Source organism: Arvicanthis niloticus, chromosome 9 (genome assembly GCF_011762505.2).
Source record: "Arvicanthis niloticus isolate mArvNil1 chromosome 9, mArvNil1.pat.X, whole genome shotgun sequence".
Classification (NCBI taxonomy): Eukaryota; Metazoa; Chordata; class Mammalia; order Rodentia; family Muridae; genus Arvicanthis; species Arvicanthis niloticus.
This window is the reverse complement of record NC_047666.1, coordinates 62,633,617-62,655,106: the sequence shown is the minus strand read 5'-3', so window position 1 is coordinate 62,655,106 and position 21,490 is coordinate 62,633,617. Positions and strand designations below refer to the sequence as shown.

Sequence of the window (21,490 nt, the reverse complement as noted above, 5' to 3'; positions counted from 1 at the left end):
CAAGGAGGTAGGGGCTGGAAGCCTCCCCCAGGTCCAACCTGTAAGATGTGACAAGCAGGTGGAGGCAACTAGAAGAGGCTGAGAAAGGCTGCAAGTATCTGCCAGCGTGTGGTGCCCACTCAGCTTCCTGTCAGCACTTCCTGTCACCAGCACCAACAAGGCTGGCTGCTTCAGGTATGAAGGCTAAGACACAGACCACTTCCGCTGCCAACACAGAGACTTTAATCTCCAGGAAGACCAAAGAATACACACATCAGCCCTTCTGGCCTAGAGCCAACACAGGACAACACCTTCTCCCCGTCCCAGCACAGCCCAAACAACAACAACCAAGTCGATGTTGTGGTAGGAATTTGTATTTTTTCGCCTCTGTTGAGAATACATGAGATTGGTAAATATGTCACATGCCTTTGGTGGAAGTTCAACTCTTACTACTGTACATGAACTGTGAGACTGGGTTAGGAAAGAGACAGGTAATGACAGACACGATGGAAACCCCACATCATCTCATGGCAAACAAGAAAGAGATGTGGGAAGCTTGGCTTCAACTGAGTGCAGAGTCGCAGGGTTAGCTGCATACTTGCTCATGCACATGGGTGGGAAGGAAAGAAGACCGCAGAGACACAGAAGGGGCTCCGGGGTGAGGTGAGAAAGAAAGTAGAAGGACTAACACCCCCAGCAGAACGAAGCCAACTACACCTGGTAAGCCTTAGAGGGACAGAAACCCAGGCAATCATGCCCGTGCTGGGGCTGGGTGGGCCAACAGGGTAAATACGCTCCAGGCTTGGGACACACCGAGGACAGTGTTGGTTCTTCTCCAGCGGTGACCCCCCTGCACTAGGCAAAGGGCCGCCCAGAGGACAGTGGAGACCTTCGGGGACGTTGGGAGGGTACACTGACTGCTTTCTTCCAGCTCTTCAGTCCTGCCCTGAGGCAGCACGAAGGGAACATGGGAAATGGGCAAAGGGAAGGGAAGGATGGCTCTGCACAATGAAATGCTGCTGCGTGGGCAGTGGGCACCCAACCTAGCATGGCCCCACCTCCTCCGTGGGCACCCAGCCTAGCATGGCCCCGCCTCCTCCGTGGGCACCCAGCCTAGCATGGCCCCGCCTCCTCCGTGGGCACCCAGCCTAGCATGGCCCCGCCTCCTCCGTGGGCATCCAGCCTAGCATGGCCCCGCCTCCTCCGTGGGCACCCAGCCTAGCATGGCCCGTTTCCTCCTGCTCGTGGACCAGGGGACAGAAGAAATGAAGGTTTAAGAACGTTCCCCTCCTCTTCCTCTAGCACCTGGCTCTACCCCATGCAGCACTATCCTGAGGCTCAGCAGGAGCTCCCGAGACGGACTGAGCAGCTCCTATCCTCGCTTCCAACACAGAGCATGCAGGAGCGGAAGGAAGGAGGCGATGCAGAATGGGTGGGCATGGTGGCTACAGAGAGACAGCTAACAAGAGTGGCAGGCAGCTGCGGATGCGAGGCCCCATGCCACACAGCAGCACAGCACAGCACACCAACACAGCCTGGACCCTCCTATCCAAGACTGAACTGTGGGGTCTGTGGACTTCTCTAAATCTGGAAAGGCCTTTCTGCCTCATCCCTGTCTTACACACAGGGTAGTGTGGAGGAAAACGTTCTATGAGAGCCTGGGAGTCTTACCATGTAACTCTCATTTCTCATAATCAACAACAAGGGAGCTACAGGACTTTCATTAGTGACATGGCAAGAAGCATGTTCCTGAAAGCTTGTTATTTTCAAAGCCCCTGATTCACTGAAATTATTTGGTGCCTTCATGAACAATATCAAATGCTTCAGACAACATGAAGAGTTAGCTTCTAGTCAGAAGCATGTGGGGCAGCTTCTAGGAGAAGGTAAGAGTGTCATGCTGTTTTTAAAACCAGAAAGTACATCTTTTCTAGGCCTGCAGAGAACGAAGCGAAAGGCTGCAAAGTTCCCCAAAGACAGAGAAAATCTTGTACTCACAGATAAATAGTAGCTACAAAATGCAAGTTTGACTTTTTCTAAAAGGGATTCAAAGTTGGTCTTTAAACAGACCTCTGGGGCCCAAGACAGGCCTGGTATGGGAGGAAAGTTCCAAATGAGGACAGCAAGTAGTAGTTCCCAACTAATACATATACGTATACGTATACGTATACACTAGCAGCAAGCTAGCACTTCCCAACTATTCTTGCTCCCCTCCTGACAAAGGCCAGCCTTTCTCAGAGACACCATGGACACAAATACCCTTCTTCTCCTCCCCTCAGCCATGCTAACTCTCAGACACTTCACCTCTGCCATTCCTGTCCCCTCCTTCCCTTGGCTACAACTCTTTTAAGCTCCAGAGTACGTGATAAATGGGTAAGGAGATGCCAGCTGTTCTCTCCGGGTAGTGACTTCAGGACTGTGCCACGAGCAGCATTTCGAGTTTTGAGGAAGAGTGCAAATGAATGCAACAAAAAAGGAAGGATCATGGAGAAGCCTGGGCCAGGATGGAGAACGGAAGATGGAGGAGTTTGTTGAGAGAGCAAACAGAGGGGAAGAGACATGAGCTCGGATGGCAATGGAGAACAGGGAAGGGATGGCACATTCTCAAGTAAAAAAGTAGACTGGACACAGGAATCAGGAAGTCCCAGACGGAGAAGAAAAAGAGAGACAGGAGAAAACAAGAGGGCAGGTTACGGCACATCACTAGACATTCAGGTCTCTCAGTAACAGGCACCCCAGCCCCAAGGTCTCCCTTGGACCTAAGCCAGTGACAAACAGCACCACCCCACCTTCCTCAGCAGAAGGGGCAGTCTCCCCACAATTCTTTGCAGGGGGAGGCTTGTCCATCAAGGGAAGTCCTTGTTTTTGCCCTTCCTCCCACCCAAACCAGGCGACAGTCCCCCAGCAGCTGTCTCCGTACCTCTGCAGAGCAGCCCCACTCCCCAGGCAGCAGGCAGGCAGGCAGGGCTGGGAGAAGACTCCAGGGCCTTCCCACCTCTTCACCCCATCAGCGACCTCAGCAATACTTACTTATAATTACTACCACGATGATGGCACAGATAGCTCCCAGCATGATCATCATCTGAGGGAACACGGGCAGAGCATGAGCCTTGCACTCAGGGGCATAGGACCTGCCACCTCATCTTGTTTACTTCCTGTTGCCTGTTATTCCCCCCCCCCTTGGAATTCCAATGGATAAGCAAACTTTGTGAAGTATCTGCTGGGGCTACAGAAGCTGTGGATATTTAGATACATATACTGAGCCAGGGTATGGCTTCCGGGGGTCTGAGGAAAGAGCCAGGTAAGGAAGGCACTTCACTCGTCTAAATTCTAAATTCCTCTACATAGGGCTTTCTCAGTGGTTCTGAGTACTCTAGCATACCCTGGTGGCCAATACAGGTAATACATGAAGGAGGCTTCCAGATTTCAGAGGAAAGAAAATGAAAAGTTAGTGGTTCTCTTGCCTCCCAAGAGCAGAGGAAGGAAAAGCTGGAGAGGGCAGGGAACCTCACCTTGCAGTTTTTCCACCAATACTTCCTTTTTAGCTTGGCAGCACTGCTCTCGAATACTGAGGCTCCAGCCTGCAAGGCGTCAGCTCGGTCATCCAGCTCTGACAACTTCTGGTCCCTCTCCAGGACCTTGTCCACATTCACACGCATGATGTCCACCACCTGAGGAGATTGTAGAAATAAAGATGCTAAGATTTTCCCCCCTAGAGACAGAGAAAACGAATAATGCCTGGGAGATCACAAGCCAAGGCCTTTGAATCCATGGGATGCTTTGCCCCAAACCCAACGCCAGCCTTTCTATTAAAAAAAAAAAAAAAAAAAGAGAAAGACAGGTAAGCCTTGACTTAGACACTCTCACGGAGTGTGCCAGGTACCTACCTCCTCCACTTGTGCTTGGGTTTGCTGTAATCGTCTGTTACTGGTCGTATTGGGAGGAGGACCAGGAGGACCCCCACCTGGGGCAGCCCCTTCGGTCCCTTCAGCGGGTGGCTGAGCTGGAGCAGACCTGTGGAGACAAGCAAAGAGTACACAAAGTAACTGAGACAAGAAAAGAATCAAATGTGTCCTCACACTACCAAAGCAAATGATGAATGAAGATAGAAGGCATCTTGGCTCCTCAGCCATCCCGAGTACTGAGATGCAGACTCACACATCCTCTGGCACAATGACCACAGGGACAGACACACTAGCCTTGACATACATGGAACTTGCCTGGCTGTTAGAAGCTCTTCACATGAAATAAAATGGGACAGCCCAACCCAGGGCAACAGAAATTTGTAGAAAGCACTACATTGCAAGGATGCTTGAACTCTGAAGTTTGAATATGAAAGGGGCAAGCTCATGATCCTGGTTATGAAGGGGGGGTCTGATTCCTGGTTATGCTTCACACTGTAATTGGTACATTACAGCTGCTGCAAAGACAGTTTGGAGAATCACCTAAAGCAAAGTCTATAGAGGTGGAGAGAATCAGGGCTGTTTGTGTTGTTCTTGACAGAGAAGATAAGAGTTTCATTTAAACTGAATATGAGGCCTAAGACAATTATACTAGTTGTTCCAAAAAGCACAGAACAGAAGGAAAATGCTAGAAACAGTCCTCAGTGTGCACGCAGCAGACACTCTGTCCATTTTTCTTCAGACTGGGTAGTCTCAGGATAGTCCCCTAGACCTGTGTCAGAAAAGGAACCTTGAACTACATGGCTGGGCACTTGAGGACCAGCCTCTCCTACAGCACCACTGAGGGCAAGGTGTTACCATGGCCTCAGAGAGGAATAGTCCAAAGTGGGTTGGCTTTGGTTTGATTTGTGTTTTGGTTGTTTTTGTTTGTTTGTTTGTTTGTTCATTTGTTTTCTTTTGTTTTGAGATGAGGTCTCACAAAGCCTTGGGTATACTGGAACTCTCTGTGTAGACCAGGCTAGCCTGAAATGCAGATCCACCTGCCTCTGCCTCCCATCTGCTGAGGTTAAAGCAACTGTGGGGCCTTGAAGATAAACTTCTCTCTGACATTCACCAGCTAATGAGTTCCCAGAATCAAACCTACGGAAGATGCTTTTTCCTGCCATGACGGGGACCACACAAGCAAGGTAAAGAGAGAAATCTAAAATTTGATGGAGAATAGAAATTTCTTAAATCCTAAAAAAAAAAAATGTATTTGTTAGAAAAGTCCAATTATAAGTACAGTAAAGGCTAAGCCACCAGAAAGTTGCTGAAAAAGTAAATTTCTTGATTAATTATAACAGAATTAATGTGTGGAATCTCCTTTTCCATAACTAAGTGAAATGTTCTAGATGTAATAGCCCCACACAGAGACTCCAGTAGCAGATTACACGGCTTCTTCCACTTTAAAGGGTCGCTTCCCCCTTTCCTTCCTAGACAGAGAGGAAGACGAAAGCCCTGGCAGCCACAGGATCTGCACTGCTACTCAGCTAGCTAAGCAATCTAGTTCTAGACCAGAGGCAGAGAATTCAATGAGTTGGTAGCATCGAGTGTTGGAAGGAGTCCAGGATGGTGGCACCAATGACAAGATTAAGGTCAGAGACCTCGTGATTCCCTGCTAGCCACCATGCTTTCTCCACCTCCTTCCAAACAGCACACATGAAACTACCTGATCACACGTGAATCAGCCAGTCAGCTAAGACGGACCCCTCCCCCACCCCAAACACCTAGGCTTATAAAAACTGCACACAATGTTAAAACCATAGTACTCAAGGAGAAAGGAGAAAATGACTGTAAAGCTTTAGAGGATTCACTTCACTTACTATTTGTTGAGAGGTAGAAATACTCCACCCTAAGCTATCCAGGGAGTTATAATCCTTATGTAATACAAAATCCTCACCCCCTCCCTTTGTCAATAGAAGCAACACAAGCAGAGTGTGGTGGTGCACACCTTTAGTCCCAGCACTTGGAAGGCAGGGGCAGGTGGATCTCTGAGTTCAAGGCTAGCCTTGTCTATAGAGGAATTCTGAGATAGCCAGGGATACACAGAGAAACTCTATAAGGAAAAGCCAAAGGAGAGGGGGAGAGAGGAAGAAAGAGAGAAAGGAAGGAAAGGAGGGAGAGGGAGAAAGAGGAGAGGGAGAGGGAAAAGGAGGAGAGGGAGAGAGGGAGAGGGAGAAGGAGAGAGAACAAACACAAATGCATCTAGCACCAGACAAGAGATCCAGATAATAAATAAAAAGAAAGAAAATCCTTCATTGTGTGTATGTGATCCTAAAGGGAAGTTTTTAATTCATCTAGCCACAGATCTTCAGAAGGGGATGATGCCGAAAACAGCTAAAGACTAAACTATGTGTTTTGGATAAAATGGAGAAATTCACTGTTCTCCCTATTTCTCCTGCAGTATTTGGCTAGGACTTGATCACTGGAAATCACCTTAGCATAAACGGCTGCACTAGGGTCTCATACCACTGTCTCCTGAGACTTTCTGAGCTACTCACAAGGCGCCACACAACTAGCAAGTAAGTTTCTGCAGCTTTGCTCACAGCCATGAGGCAGACACAGCACACTTTGGGTGAGGGGCACGCTCAAACCCAGAGATGGGCAGGTGCACCTATAAGTAAGTCTTCCAGAGGCTTTAAGAAGGTCTGTCAAACAAGAAAGGGTCTCCGAGTTCCCTGTCTGAATCTATACCTCCCCCACTTTTCCCCTTTGGGGTTCCATGATACAAAGACAAGAGGGAGGGTGCAATAAACGTGGGACCCCCGCGCCCTCGCCCTGCCGTGGAGTGCCAGCTGCAGCTGCTGGTGCGGGATGGGGCGCTGCCCGCATTCCGGGGTGGCCCAGTCTGGGGGCGGCGCGAGCTGGTGGTTCCCGGCGTCGCCGCAGCTGCTGCAATGCGCCATTTTTCGTCCCGCAGAGTCGGACACTGCAGGGGAGAGTCGGTAAAGAGGTGTCGAGGACCCTAGACCAGAGTCAACTCACATTTTTCTGAAAGAGGAAGTGGAGGTCCGTCCCCTCTCTGGAGAATGCAACGAGACAGGCAGGGAGACGCTGCGGCTGAAGTAGACGGAACTGCCGAGCTCCGCCTCACAGGAACCACCCGGAACTCTAACTGCGGTGGAACTTACTGCAGGTGCAGCGCCGACTCCCGGCTTTATTAGACATGGCCACGCCTTTTGGATGACGTAAAACCTCCAGGTCCAATCCACGTGGGGTATGTCCTGCTAGTTCCGCCCCCAGACTAGAGCAATTACCGTTGCCCTCTTATTTCTATTTCTTCACTGACCAATACAAAAGTGGCTTGCTTAATGTCCAGCTCACGCTCTGAGGGCGGTCTCCGCGGTTGAGTTAGACCTTTTACGGTGCATACTAACCAATCGCTGAGCTGGAGGTTGCTGTCACTCTTACGGCTCCCGCCCACAGCACCTGGGGAAAGGAAACCCAGGTGACCTAGACGCTGGAATCCAACTGGCCGCGGAAGTTCAGCAGTGTATGCATATTCATGAAACCCTTGGCCATAAGGCCACACCATCACCATGCCTGTCTGAGCGAGTAAACCCACAAAGGCTTCCTTCATCTCTTCCAATGTAGCGTGCCCTATATCGAACTTCGTCCCTAAACCTGTTCTTTCTAGGTTACCACAGCGACTTAGTTAACTCAGCCCAGAAACCTGAATTAAACTAGACTTCCCTATTTTCTGTTTTTGCTTTTTTTGTTTTTGAGATTTTTTTTCTTTTTATATTTTTTCACTTATTTTTATTTTATGGTACAAAGTTTTGCCTGCATCTATGCATGCCTGGTGCCCGTGGAGGCCAGAAGAGGACGTATTCCCTGGAATTTCAATTATAGATGGTTCTGAGTGCATGTGAGGTGCTGGGAACCAAACCCTCTGCAAAAGCAATACGCTCTCTCCACCACTGAACCATCTCTCTCCAGCCCCACCCCTTTCCTCCTTACCCCTCCTCCAAAAACTAAGTAGAATCGATTTTTTTTCTTCTCAATACTTAAAGACTTTTAGTCTTTCTTCCATTAGTATCCCTTTCCTAGACACCAATTGTAAAACTCAACATAATTTTATGCCTCACATCTTGAAAGGGAATCTATAAATGTGATTGCATTTTCTTAGCCTTAGAATTTTTATTCTACATTTCGTGGAAGCTTAAGTTTGGATGCAGTGTAAATTTTTAGATCTCACTCTTGTGCATTCATACAAAGGGAAAGAGAAAATAATAACATTAATAGAACAGTTACAACTTGACATTCAGAGACTTTCTTTCCCACCAGAAACAGAGACTTGTGAAGTCCAGGCTGAAATGTAGTCAAGAATGACCTTGAAATTCAGATCCTTCTATTTCTGCTTCCTGAATGCTGGGATTGCAGAAGTATACCACCATGCCTGGCTTCTGCAGTGCAGGCCATCGTACTCTGTTCCTTTTGCATGCTAGGCAGTCACTCTGCCAACTGAACTCCATCCCCAGCCCCCAGAGACTCTCTCTCAGGGATTCATGTGTTTTACTCAGATGTCCACATGTAGTCCTATGTGCAAGCCATTAAGTCTTTGGTGAGGCAGCATTTCCTGAGTGACAGAAGACACGCCTTGTCTTGCTCTGAAACGTCCTTCAAGGGCCTGGCATTCACTCTACAAGTTTGGACATTTTGATGCCCATGAGCAGGTATGACAAATACAGTGACAAATACCTGACTAAGAGCTACAGCAAAATTTCTGCCAAATGACAAAAGAAAGACAAGGAAAAGGAGGACATCCTAGACTCAAGCCTGTGTCCAGTCTTGTTACCAGGGATCTATCTAAATACCATAATCACAATACATGCATTTATTTTTCTTTTCTAAAATTGTTACTTTAGGTGCCCCCCACCCTTTTTTTTTTATTCTGTTACGTTTTACAATTGGTTTTGGTTTTCAAGACATGGTTTCTCTGTATGCCCTGGGTGTTCTGGAACTCACTCTGTAAACCAGGCTGGCTTCATACTCAGAGATCCACCTGCCTCCCAAGTGCTGAGACTAAATGTGTGCACCACCACTGCCCAGCTTTTCGATCACTGCTGCTGCCCAGCTTTTCGATCATTTTGCCTCATGGCAAGTATGACTTGGTTTGGTTTCCTGTGGTGGATCAAGCAGTATTCCCACCTCAGACCCCCAAGTGCTGAGCATTTTAAAAGTATGTTCATGAACTGACAAGAAAGTAAACCTGGACTAAAGACCAAACCAGTGAAAGCTGATACCAGAGAGGCAGCTGAGCACATGGTAGCCTCATGAGATACCAGTGTAGCATAGGAGACAGCATGACAGTCCTCCTCAAAGTTCTAAACCTAACAGAAAGCCCCTATATAACGCTGGAAGAATCTCTATATTGGCAATTAAGAGCGTTTTTTAAAGTACTGGCACCCACGTGCTCAGCAACTGAAATTATTTGTAAACTACATGCCTGCTGAAGCTCTCTTTGTCCTTTTAAATATTTGAATTCATAACCTCGAGCTGGGTGTTTGATACTTTGCCTGGAATCCTGGTTTTATTCTCTTCTGAGAGCTTTAACATCTCTTCTTCCTGAAATCATCATGGCAAGAATTTCCAAGTGGTCTGGCATTGACAGTAGCAGCCAGCACCAGGAGGAGCAGCCAGCACCAGCAGGAGCAGTGCAGACCTCCCTGGTGAGCTCCTCTTCAATGGAGACCTTGGGGAATTTCCACATCGACGGTTCCAAGAGAAATAAATTATGGTCATATGCTGAAAACAAATCAGGGAAGAAATGCCAAGAACCAGAAAGACAGAGACACGAATTAAGGAAATTAAAAAGTCACGCCAAGTAGTTCACCGTCTGAGTAATAAGGAATATGAAAGGGAAAAATGGGATGTATGAGAAAAGGAAATGTGTGGGTGGAGAACTAATTATAAAATAAATGCAACAGAACTTTCCAGAACTAAATGAGCTTGTCCAGACTAACTTGTGGGTTCTGGCTACCACAATGAAAGAAAGGGAATCGCATTAAAGACACGCCTTTCTGTAATCTCAGAAGAGAAGAGAAAAACAGAAGGTTTTAAAGTCTTTAAACAAAAGAATATACATGGAACTGGAGAGAGAGAACAGCACCATCAATACAGGAGAATAGGTCAGAGGCTCCTAAAGAACTTTCAGAAACTAGACAGGCTCAACGGGATAGAGAACTGGCTGCTCCTTCAGAAGACCCGAGTTTGGTTCCCAGCACCCAAATGGTGCCTCACAACCATTTGTTCCTCCAGTTCCAGGGGATCTGGTGCCCTCTTTTAGTCTTCACAGGCATTGCACATATGTGCACCTATAAAGGACACACACACACAAAATAAATATTTTTACCTGGGCAAAATGATTATTAACCTAGAATTTTATAACATCTCAAATATTAATAAAGATGAGGGGAAACTGGGGCTGGTGTCATATAACTGTAATTTTGCCACATGGAAGAGAATGAAAAAGAGCATCCCTTGAAGCCAGAAGATCAAATCATAACAAGACCCAGTCTCAAAAAAGATATAAATAAAATAAAGACATCATTTAGATATGTAAGGAATCAAAAATGTTGCTGCCATCCCCCATCTAAACTGTCCACTATGTGATGTGCTCAGGCAACAGCTCTAAGGCATGGACCAGAGGCTTGTAGCATATGTATATATATAGTATATTATTTATATGTATTTATACATAAATTTATTTATTTTATGTATGAGTCCACTGTAGCTGTCTTCAAACAAACCAGAAGAGGGCATCAGATCCCATCACAGATGGTTGTGAGCCATCATGTGGTTGCTGGGAATTGAACTCAGGACCTCTGGAAGAGTAGTCAGTGCTCTTAACCACTGAGCTACCTCTCCAGCCCATGTTGTTCTTCTTTACTGTTATTTTATGTGTATGAGTGTCTTGCCTGCATTTATGTCTCAGTATGCATGAATGCAGTGCCTATAGAGGCCAGAAGAGGGCACCAGAGCCTGGAGTTACAAATGGTTAAGTTGTCATGTGCATGCTAGGAATGGAACCCAAGTCCCCTAGAAGAGCAACCAGGTTCCTAGGGGCTTAGTCATCTCTCCAGCTCCAAAACTTAAAACTTTCAAAGATAGGATTTTTAAAAAGAAAATAAAGTTACTGAATAGGAAAGACATTTCAAATAATATATCTAATAAAGAACTATCTGGAAAAAAGAAAGAAGGAAGCAAGAAAGGAAAGAAAGAAAGAAAGAAAGAAAGAAAGAAAGAAAGAAAGAAAGAGAAGGAAAGAAAGAAATTAACAAACAAACAAACTTCCATCTGGAATAAGGAACTCTTGCAGTTCAAAAAGAAACTAATTTGAGTCACATGGTGGTGTGCATACCTTTATTCCCAGCACTCAAGAGAAAGAGAAACCTTGTCTCAGAAAAACAAAAAGAAGAGGAAGAGGAGGAAGAGGAAGAGGAGAGGAAAGAAGAAAAAAAGAAAGAGAGAGAAACTAGTTTGAAAATAGGCAAAGGATGTGTTTAGACACAAATTGCCAATAAACACTAGAAAAGACGCTCCATGTCATAACCGTCAAAGAAATGCAAATCAAACCTACATTGAGATACCAGTTCACCCCACAAAATGCTGAAACACTTTGTCAAGAATCTGGACAAAAAGCATCTTCATATATCGCTGGTGGGAATACAAAATGGTGTACACGGGGGTTTGTTATCTTGAAAAGTCTCAAAAATTGCTCAAATAGTATACCCAAGAAAAAGGAAGATATTTCCACAAAAAAAAAAAAAACACCTTGTATGTGATGCAAGTTCTCATAATTTGGGGTTCAAGAGGAACTAGGTTAGATTGTGTTTTGGGGAAAAGATTTCTTAGAAGTGCTACTAATGCCATAGGAAGACGGCTCAGTGGGGGCTCTGAGGAGCGCTCAGGTCTAGCAGTTTTTAGTAGGGTCTCCTCAAGGTTTCAGAGATATGAGGAAGTCCCATGTCTGTAGTAGACATAGCCTACAGTATGATCTACAGTCAGGTTGTCTCTCTGATTCCTGGGGAGCAAGGAAAAGATTCGTACCTTCAGTTAATGTGTGTCTGTCATACAGGAAGTGTGGTGGTTTAATGAGAAGGCTGCCATAGGCTTGTGTATTTGAATGTTTGTCCCTAGTTGGTGGAATTGTTTGGGAAGGATTAGGAGGTGTAGCTTAGTTGGAGAAGGTGTGTCACTGGGGTGGACTTTGAAGCTTCAAAAGCCCAGGCCAGCTGGGCAGTGGTGGCGCACTCCTTTAATCCCAGCACTTGGGAGGCAGAGGCAGGTGGATTTCTGAGTTCGAGGACAGTCTGGTCTACAGAGTGAGTTCCAGGACAGCCAGGGCTACATAGAGAAACCCTGTCTCGAAAAAAAAACAAAAACAAACAAACAAACAAAAGCCCAGGCCAGGCCCAGTTAGCTTTCTCTGTGCCTCATGTTTGTGGATCAGGTCCAAATTCTCAGCTCCTCCTCCAGGGCCGTGCCTGCCTTCCTGCTTTCCGTGTTTTCCACCTTGATGGTCATGGACTCTAATACTCTGAAACCATAGGTAAGCCTCCACCACCCCATCCTCCAATAAATTCTTTCTTGTGTAAGTTGCATTGGTCACTATGTCTCCCCACAGCAATAGAAAAATAATTTAAGGGCCGGGCGGTGATGGCGCGCGCCTTTAATCCCAGCACTTGGGAGGCAGAGGCAGGTGGATTTCTGAGTTTGAGGCCAGCCAGGTCTACAGAGTGAGTTCCAGGACAGCCAGGACTACACAGAGAAAGCCTGTCTCAAAAAGCAAAACAAAACAAAACAAAACAAAACAAAACAAACAAAACAAAAAAAGAAAAATAATTTAAGACAGGAGGCATCACAAACAGCTTCTGAGAGCTTCAAGTCCGTGTTAATCTTCCTTTCTGGAAATAAGGATTTTGGAGTCAGAGACAGTCACATTATGGTGCCTGCCATTTCTTTTTTACCGAGTCTGTGAGGGTAGAGACAGAAAAAGCTGTTCAGGGCAACCGTGACCGGAGTCTCCGTTAGCCAAATGAACACCCAAATGTTCATATATTATTTAGTATAACCCCAAATTGGACATAACCCCAATGTCTGTCCACTGAGAAGTGGGCAAATCACATAATGGGTGTGGCCAAACAAGCAGACTGTGGCTTGGCAACAAAGAGGGATGATGTATTATTGGTATACTAGAGCACAGGTGCCCCTTGCTGAGTGAAAGAAACCGGTCCCAAGTAGTCATATAGTTATGATAATAACTTCCATGAAATAGTCACAATACATAAGAAAGCAGACAGCAGTAGGTGGCCAGTTCTGGAAGGGAGGGGTAACTGGGATAACTGGAAATGAGGGAGAGATGATGGAAATATCTAAAATCAGGGGCTTCTATCCGGATGTAAAGTGAATAAATAAATTAACAGGGAAAAGGAAAGAGGACTTGGGTTCGAATCTCAGCACCCGCACTGCAACTCACAACTGTCTGCCCCTCCGATTCTAGGGGATCTGTCACCTTCAAACATACATGGGGCAACACACCAATGCACAAAAAATAAAAATAAATACATTTAAAAAAATCCATTTGTGATTAAAAACAAAGTTTTAACAACATAATTATTCCCACTGAACACAACTCAGCTCAAAATAATATTTATAAATCCCTAATAATTTAAACACTGCTTGCCAAGTTAAGCCAAAATAATGATAATAACAAAATAAGGAAGGAAGAGATGTAGAGTGAAAGAGAAAAGGGGAGGGACAGAGGGAGGGAGGGAGGGAGGGAGGGAAGTGTGATCCAGTGTCCTGGCAAGATGGGTTCTTCATGTAAGTAGCTCTCTCTTCTAAAACCACACCTGGGGCTGAGGAGATGGCTCACTGGAGAAAGTGCTAACTGTGCAAACATAAGACCTTGCGCCGCCAGGCAGTGGTGGTGCACTTGGGAGGCAGAGGCAGGTGGATTTCTGAGTTCGAGGCTAGCCTGGTCTACAGAGTGAGTTCCAGGACAGCCAGGGCTACACAGAGAAACCCTGTCTCGAAAAAACAAAACAACAACAACAACAACAACAAAAGGCCTTGCGCGTTATCCCCATCACCCACAGAAAAGCCAGGTGCAGCAGAGCCTGTGTCTGTGACCCAAGTGCTGGGCCACAGAGACGGCTGGATCCTGGGCCCTCAGTGGCCAGCCAGTCTAGCCAACAGAACAAGCTTCAGCTTCAGTAATAGACTTATCTCAGACAGATCTCATAGAGCTTGAGGACAATCTGGTCTACATAGAGTTTCCAGGCTAGCCAGGGCTACATCGACTGAGAGACCAAATTTTTGGGTTCAGAATCCATCTTAGAGGACCTGACCTAAGTTTGAACTCAAGTAAACTAACAGCTAGCTGGTACCTAGCTCCAGTTTCCAGGCTACCCCCGACAAGACCTGCGTCTCTAGGTTACCCTCCCCAATAAATCTACACCCCCAGGTTACAAGCCCACCCCTGCCTAATAACTACCAATCAGGAGCAAAGCAGAAGTTAAGTTTATGGTTTGGCTCCCAGCACCAGCCAATTATGCTAAAGGCCACAGTAGCCCCCAATTAGATGCTTGCCAGGCTAGAAACATTCACTCCTCACTTGCCATTTTCAATAAAACCTTGTCCTGAGCCGGGCGGTGGTGGCGCACGCCTTTAATCCCAGCACTTGGGAGGCAGAGGCAAGTGGATTTCTGAGTTCCAGGCCAGCCTGGTCTACAGAGTGAGTTCCAAGACAGCCAGGGCTATACAGAGAAACCTTGTCTGTCTGTCTGTCTGTCTTTCTTTCGTTCTTGTTTTTTGGGGGGTTTTTTTCTTCTTTTCTTTTCAAGACAGGGTTTCTCTGTGGAAACCTTTGTCTTTAAAAAATCAAAACAAAACAACAAAACAAGTCTAAAATCAGCTGCTGGTGGTGCACACTTTTAATCCCAGCATTTGGGAGGCAGAGGCAGACAGAACTCAGAGATGTTTGAGGCCAGCCTGGTGCAAACAGCAAGTTCCAGGCCAGCCAGGATTACACAGAGAAACCTTGTCTTGAAAAAATAGAAAAAGAAATATGGAAGTGTTTGTTTCTCGGAAGCTAATTCAATGGGTGGGCAGAGGGAAGGGGGCATTGCTGCTGGTTCATAAAACTTTCTAGTCTTTTCTATTAGCTAGACACTTATATTACTTTGATTTGGGAAATATAAATCAAATATTCAGTCCCTCTTCCCCCTCCTCCTCCTTCTCCTCCTCTTCTTCCTCATCTTCCTCTTCTTCCTCTTCATTTTTTGTTTTTTAAGGGCCTCTCTCTATAGCCTAAGCTGGCCTTAAAAGTTGGGTCAATCTTCTTCCCTGGGCGTGGTTGGGATTGCAGGTGTGTACTATCAAGCCTGGCCCCTTCCCTTTTCTGAGCTATAGTTCACATACCATATAATTCACTCTTTCATTAAGTGGTTTTCTTTTCATTTAATTTTATTTGTGTGTATTTTTTTTAGACAGGATCTCATGTAGCCCAGGCTAGCATTAAACTTCTGGTCCTCCTGCCTCCACACCCCAAGTGCTGGAGTTATAGGCATTTATTACCATGTCCAGCACAATCCAAACTGGTTAGTTTTTTTTGTTTGGTTAGCTGGTTGGTTTTAGTTTGGGGTTTGTTTGTGTTTTGTTGTTGTTGTTTGTTTTTTGTTGTTGTTTTGTTTTGTTTGAGACAAAGTCTAACTATATAGCTCTGGCTATCCTGGGACTCTCTATGTAGACTAGGCTGGCCTCAAATTCACAGATATTTGATTGCTTCTGCCTCCCGAGTTTTGGGATTAAAGCAGGGTATGACATGACCAGTTCTAAAGTGGTTAATTTACCCCCCTCATCTTGAATTTGAACTTAGAGCCTCAAGCATGTTGGCTCAGCTGTACCATTGAGCTACATCATGGTCCCTTTAAGAGGTTTTCAGTATATACCTTGTATGACCATCACTACTACTGAATCCGATTTTTGGTTGTTAAGTTTTGAGGCAGAGTCTTGTTATGTAAGCTGCTGGTTGTCACTTTGTAGACTAGCCTGACTTCAAGCTTGCCTCTGCCTCCTTAGGGCCAGGATTGTAAGCATGTGTAAACCGCTCCTAGCAAATTCCATATTTTAAACTTCCCACCCTGTACTGGGGATTGAACCCAGCTCCTCAGGCATACTAAGTAAGAGCTCTACCAAGCTATAGCCTCAGCCTAGAGTCTTGAGTTGTGTGTGTTGAAGCTAGTGAGATAGCTTGGCAGTTTAAAGCACTAATGTTCTAGAGAATCCGAATTTACTTCCCAGAATCCACACATCAGGCAGCCCATCAGGCAGCCCACAACGGCCTGTAACTCCAGCACCAGGGGAATCCCTCAGCCTCTTCTGGTTTCTGCCAAGAATCACACAGAAATACACACAGTCGACTCTCCCAAACACACACACACATATACAAAAATAAATGAAGAAATATTTTTAATTATATCATTTATGTTTTGAAAGTGAATAAATAGGGGCTGGAGAGGGTCAGCGGCTAAGAACACTAGCTGCTCTTCCAAAGGACCTAGGTTTGAGTCCTAGAACCCTATGGGGCCATTCCTTTTTTTTTTTTTTTTTTTTTTTTTTAAAGATCTATTTATTATTTAATGTCTATGAGTACACCATTGCTCTCTTCAGACACACCAGAAGAGGGCATCAGACCTCATTGCAGATGGTTGTGGTTGCTGGGAATTGAACTCAGGTCCTCTGGAAGAGCAGTCAGTGCTCTTAACCGCTAAGCCATCTCTCCAGCCCCAATTAGGGCCATTCTTATTCAAACCAATACACACACACACACACACACACACACACACACCAGATATACATATATATATGTATATGTATATATATATATAAATTTTTAAATTATATTTATTTATTTATTTACTGTGTGTCTGTGTAGTCAAACTTTTAGAAAGGATTTTGTTTATGAATATATTTATGTATTCATATATGTATATTAATATTGAGACAGTGTTTCAGGCTGGCCTCTAGCTCACTATGTATCCAAGGATGCCCTAGAACCTCCTGAGTGCTGGATTACTGATATGCACCGGCATGTCCATTTAACTCAGTGTGGCAGAATGAACTCAGTTACCTGCATGTTAAGGAAGCAGTTACTCACCGAAGCAACATCTCCCGCCCAACCTAACATGTTGGGGTTTGTTTGGTTAGTTTTGTTTTTTGTTTTTTGTAGTTAGAATGTAAAACATTCTCTTAGCAATCAGGTATGGTGGCACACCTGCATAATTCCAGCACTTGGGAAACAGAAAAAGGGATCTGGAGTTTAAGGCTAGTCTCAGCTACATTGTGAGTTCAGAGTCAACCTGGGTCACATAGACCCTCTCCTTTAAAAAGCATGTCAGTGTTTTGAGCTATGCAGATTTGCAAATCAACCCTACAGGATATATTATGGCTTCTATAGCCTCTGATGGACTGAATTCCTAACCACTTTGCAGAAGCCTCTTTATTCTTACACAAAAGGCACTATTAGCAAGTCAATTCTCGAATACCAAAACCCCTTATCTGATCTAGGAGTTGTCTGAAGGCACCATTACCTAAGCAATTCTCAGCCAAACAAGGCTTCCTGGTTTGCCTAACGTGTCTCAGGACTGTTATGCAAAGGCTCTGTGAATCCTTAGGAAGGACAGCTCCATAAGCCTCAGATAACAACCACTATTTACAAAAGCCTAGGTGTTATCACTCGGGAATTCATGCCAGATAAAATAGCTCTGCTAAATTTCTGCTACACAAGTGTTATAATCTGTTGCTATTAACTGATTTCCTGTTGCTTGGAAACCCTGTGCTCTCTGACTAATATCTACCACTTCCAGGGCTTCTTCACACAATCCCTGGAGAACCCTGTACATGCTAAAGCCACTCCCCAGCCTTTATCCCACCCAAGGAGCAGCAAGTAAACCAGGTCTGCTTCTGTAGACATGTCTATTCCACACATTTTAGTGAGACAGAATCACACAACATTTGGCACTTTGACTGGTTCTTTGATCTAACATGTTTTAAATATTTATCTGTGTAACATGTATGGATACTCCATTCTTTTGGTAATTGAATAATAATTCATTGTATGGCTGTACAACATCTTGATTACTTTTTTTTAAATCAATTGATGGACATTTGTCCTTTTAAAACATTACATTTATTTATTTGGGGGCAGGCATGCACATGTAGAAATGAGACCAGTTTGTAAGAGTTGGTTCTCTCCTTCTACCATGAGGGATTAGTTCCAGGGATCAAACTCAGGCTTACTTGAAACTCATTATGTATCTGAAGAAGACCTTGAACTCCTGACCCTCCTGCCTCTTCCTCTAGGTACCTGGATCATGGGGCTCTGCTATCAGGTAGACATTAGTTTGGTTTGGTTCCTCTTGAGGTTCTTTTCCTCTTTTGACTACCATGATGAACTGCAATGTCGTGAACCTTTCTGCACTTGCTGAACAGATGCTTTTTGATTCTCTTGGATGGCACCTACGAGTGACATTGCTGAGTCACATGTAACTCTGTATTTAGCTTTGGGGGCAACTGTAGATTTTCCAAAGAGGCTGTATCATTTTACTAAATGTAAACAGGTCTGTAGGTTTCTTCGTGGTCTGACTCTGACTTCTCAGCTTCTCTTAGGCACATAAGGTAGGTCCACTAACAGTTACTACTCACAGCTCTGCTGTGCGCTGGCTCCACGCTATTTCTCATCTCTGCGCCATTTTGTTCTGCATCATTTGCCTGAAAACCCAGTTACCTCCCTCTACCCCCCACCCCCCTTTAACATTCCTTTAAGATAAATTAGTGGTGGTCACTTTCAGGAAGCCTTCCCTGCCCTTTCCCTGGACCCCCAGGGTAGGTTAGGGATTCTCTCCTGCCTGCATCTATAGAGTAATTTCCCATTGAGTTCCTAGCACTGGACCTTTCCAAGACCTACTTCAAGCACTTCAGTCTACAGTAACTCACAGGAGTGCATGTGCGAACACACAGTTTTCTTACCCATAAAAAAAACAAAACAAAAAAACAAAAACATTTTATGTGAGGCTGGAGAGACGGCTCAGCATTTTAGAGCTGCTCTTCAGTGGTCCTGAGTTCAATTCCCAGCAACCACATGGTGGCTCACAACCATCTATGATGAGATCTGGTGCTCTCTTCTGCTGGGTAGGCCTACATGTAGGCAGAATACTGTATACATAGGAAATGAATAAACCTAAAACAAACAAACAAAAACTCATGCAACAATACTTTTCCCATGCAATTGCCATACTCTAGTGTGTATCTTGTTTACATGCACACCCTGTACCAGAAGGATGAAAGTTGTTACAGGCAGTGATAGCCCTGGTGTGTTGTATAGGCCTTCAAGGTCCTTCCACACAATGGTTTGGTGTTTGTTGTAGGGAAATATTGCATTCTTTTTCATTACAAAAACAATACAGCTCTGTGCTTGAAAAATAACTTTTTGTATCTTACAGCAGACAGCAGGAAGAATTTTATACAAGCTTCTGGAGCTGACTTGTTCTTTCTTCAGTAACAATCATAGATCTCATTAAAACATCTTCCTCTCCCTTTTCCACTGTTTTTCATCCCCCCCTCCCCCTTTTTTTTTTTTTTTTTTTTTTTTTTTTTGGACAGGGTTTCTATGTGTAGCCTTGGCTGTCCTGAAACTTTTGTCTGTAGACCAGGCTGGCCTCGAGCTTATAAAGAGATACACCTGTCTCTGCTGCCCAGATGCTGGGATTAAAGGCACGCACCACCACTGCACGGCTTTTTGCTTTTTTAAAGATGGGATTTCACTGTGTAGCCCAGCCTGGAACTTGATAGGTAGATCCACCTGCCTCTGTCTCCTGGGATAAGTACTGGGATCAAAGGAGTTTCCCACCATGCCTAATGACATCATGACTTCTTAGCCTCATTTTATTGAGCCTTGTCACTTGCAATTTTGCCCTTTGGGATCAAGTCTCTCAGTAACCAAGCCCCAAGAGAAGCTGGATAATAAGACAATGTGCAAAAAGAATCTTAGCTGGGGCTGGCAAGATGGCTCAGAAGTACACGCACTTGCTGTTCTTGCAGTGACCCTGGTTTGGTTCTCGGGAAAAAAAAAAAAAAAAAAAAAAAAAAAAACCCAACTCAACTATCAATTGACTAAGCAGATGTGAGTGAAGATGTCTTAGACATGTTAGCCCACTGCTGAATATGGCCTCATGACACCAAAACCAAATTAACCATCTAAAGAAGAAAACCCAGAGAAAATGAATTAAACTTGTTTTCAGTCATCGAGTTTCAGAATAGACTGTTATGTAATAAAAGATCATTGACACAGAACTGAAAGATTTAAATCACATAGGATAATCACCCTAATTCTTCTAACTTCAGAGCTCACTTGAGTCTACAAGCAATTCATTTTCTTGTGTTTGCAGTACTTTCACATTTTTTAATTTTATTTTACATCCCGACCACAGCTTCCCCTCCGTCCTCAGTTTCCCCCTGGCACTTTTCTTCTCCACACCCTGATCCCCACTCCTCTCCCCTTCTCCTCAAAAAAGGTTAGGCCTTGGTGGATATAAACCAGCCACGGCATATCAAATGCAGTAAGACTAGGCATCTCTTTGATTAAGGGTAGGCAAGGCAGCCCAGTTGGGGAAATGGGTCCTGAAGGCAGGCAGCAGAATCAGACAGCTCTTGTTCCCACTGTTAGAATTCCTTCTAACCACAATGTGTGAAGGGCCTAGGTCAGTCCCATGCAAGCTCCCTGGTTGGCAGTTCAGTTTCTGAAAGCCCCAGTGGGCTCAGGTTAGTTGATTCTGTAGGTTTTCTTGTGGTGTCCTTGACCCCTCTGGCTCCTACAATCCCTCCTCCCCCTCTTCCAAGAGAGTCCCAAGCTCCACTGTTTGGCTGTGTCTGTAATACTTTTTTTTAAAAAAAGAGATAGGTATTATATAACCTTGGACATGGCCACTAAATGTGAAGATTAGACAGGAACTTGAAGCTGGACATGAAGTCGTACACATAATCTTGTCACTCCAGAGGCAGGAGGATGGGCCCCAGCTTGAGCTATAAGAGTTCTAGGCCAGCCTGAGCCTGAATTACAGAGTGAGAGACTGTAGATTTGTTGTTTTTTTTTTAATTTACTATTTTTATTATTTCATGTTTTACATGCAACTATGTCTGTGCACATGTGCATGCCTGATCTCCATGGAGAGCCCAGAAACTGGAACTACAGCCAGCCATGAGTCACCATGTGTGTGCTGGGAATTAACCAGGGTCCTCTGAAGAGCGGCCCTGGAAGATGGCTCTTAACCATTGAGTCATCTCTCCAGCCCCAAGACTGCTTCAACAAAACAAAACAAAACAAAACATGCAAGAAAAACTCCCTGGATTACCTTTCTGTAATTTCCAGACTTCTCACTGAATTGATCTTTATTTAAACATAAATTTAAAAATGTGTGGAAAACATGGTAGTATAAGCCTTATATTCAGCACTAAGGCAGATCTCCATGAGTTCAAGGCTAGCCTGGTCTACGGCTACATACTGAGTT

General features: G+C 44.9%; 1 protein-coding gene across 2 annotated transcripts; it reads right to left on the bottom strand.

Annotated features, from left to right (window-relative positions):
* Positions 1–199: 199 nt before the first annotated feature.
* Vamp1 (vesicle associated membrane protein 1) lies at positions 200–7,247 on the bottom strand. Of its 2 annotated transcripts, XM_034511563.2 has the most exons (5): positions 6,903–7,247; positions 3,864–3,990; positions 3,489–3,647; positions 3,007–3,058; positions 200–2,597 (listed from the first exon to the last, which is right to left on the bottom strand). In XM_034511563.2, coding segments are annotated over exons 1-5 (357 nt in total). In that variant the 5' UTR covers positions 6,905–7,247; the 3' UTR covers positions 200–2,580. The 2 variants fall into 2 exon arrangements, with proteins under 2 accessions (XP_034367454.1, XP_034367455.1); XM_034511564.2 differs by having other exon boundaries at positions 200–3,058; positions 6,903–7,076.
* Positions 7,248–21,490: the final 14,243 nt, after the last annotated feature.

Excerpts from the sequence above, each read along its gene's own strand:
- Vamp1 (XM_034511563.2), bottom strand. Across the intron at positions 3,648-3,863 it reads CCCAAGCACAAGTGGAGGAG|GTGGTGGACATCATGCGTGT; the intron begins GTAGGTACCTGG and ends CAATCTCCTCAG. Across the intron at positions 3,059-3,488 it reads ATTGGTGGAAAAACTGCAAG|ATGATGATCATGCTGGGAGC; the intron begins GTGAGGTTCCCT and ends GTGTTCCCTCAG.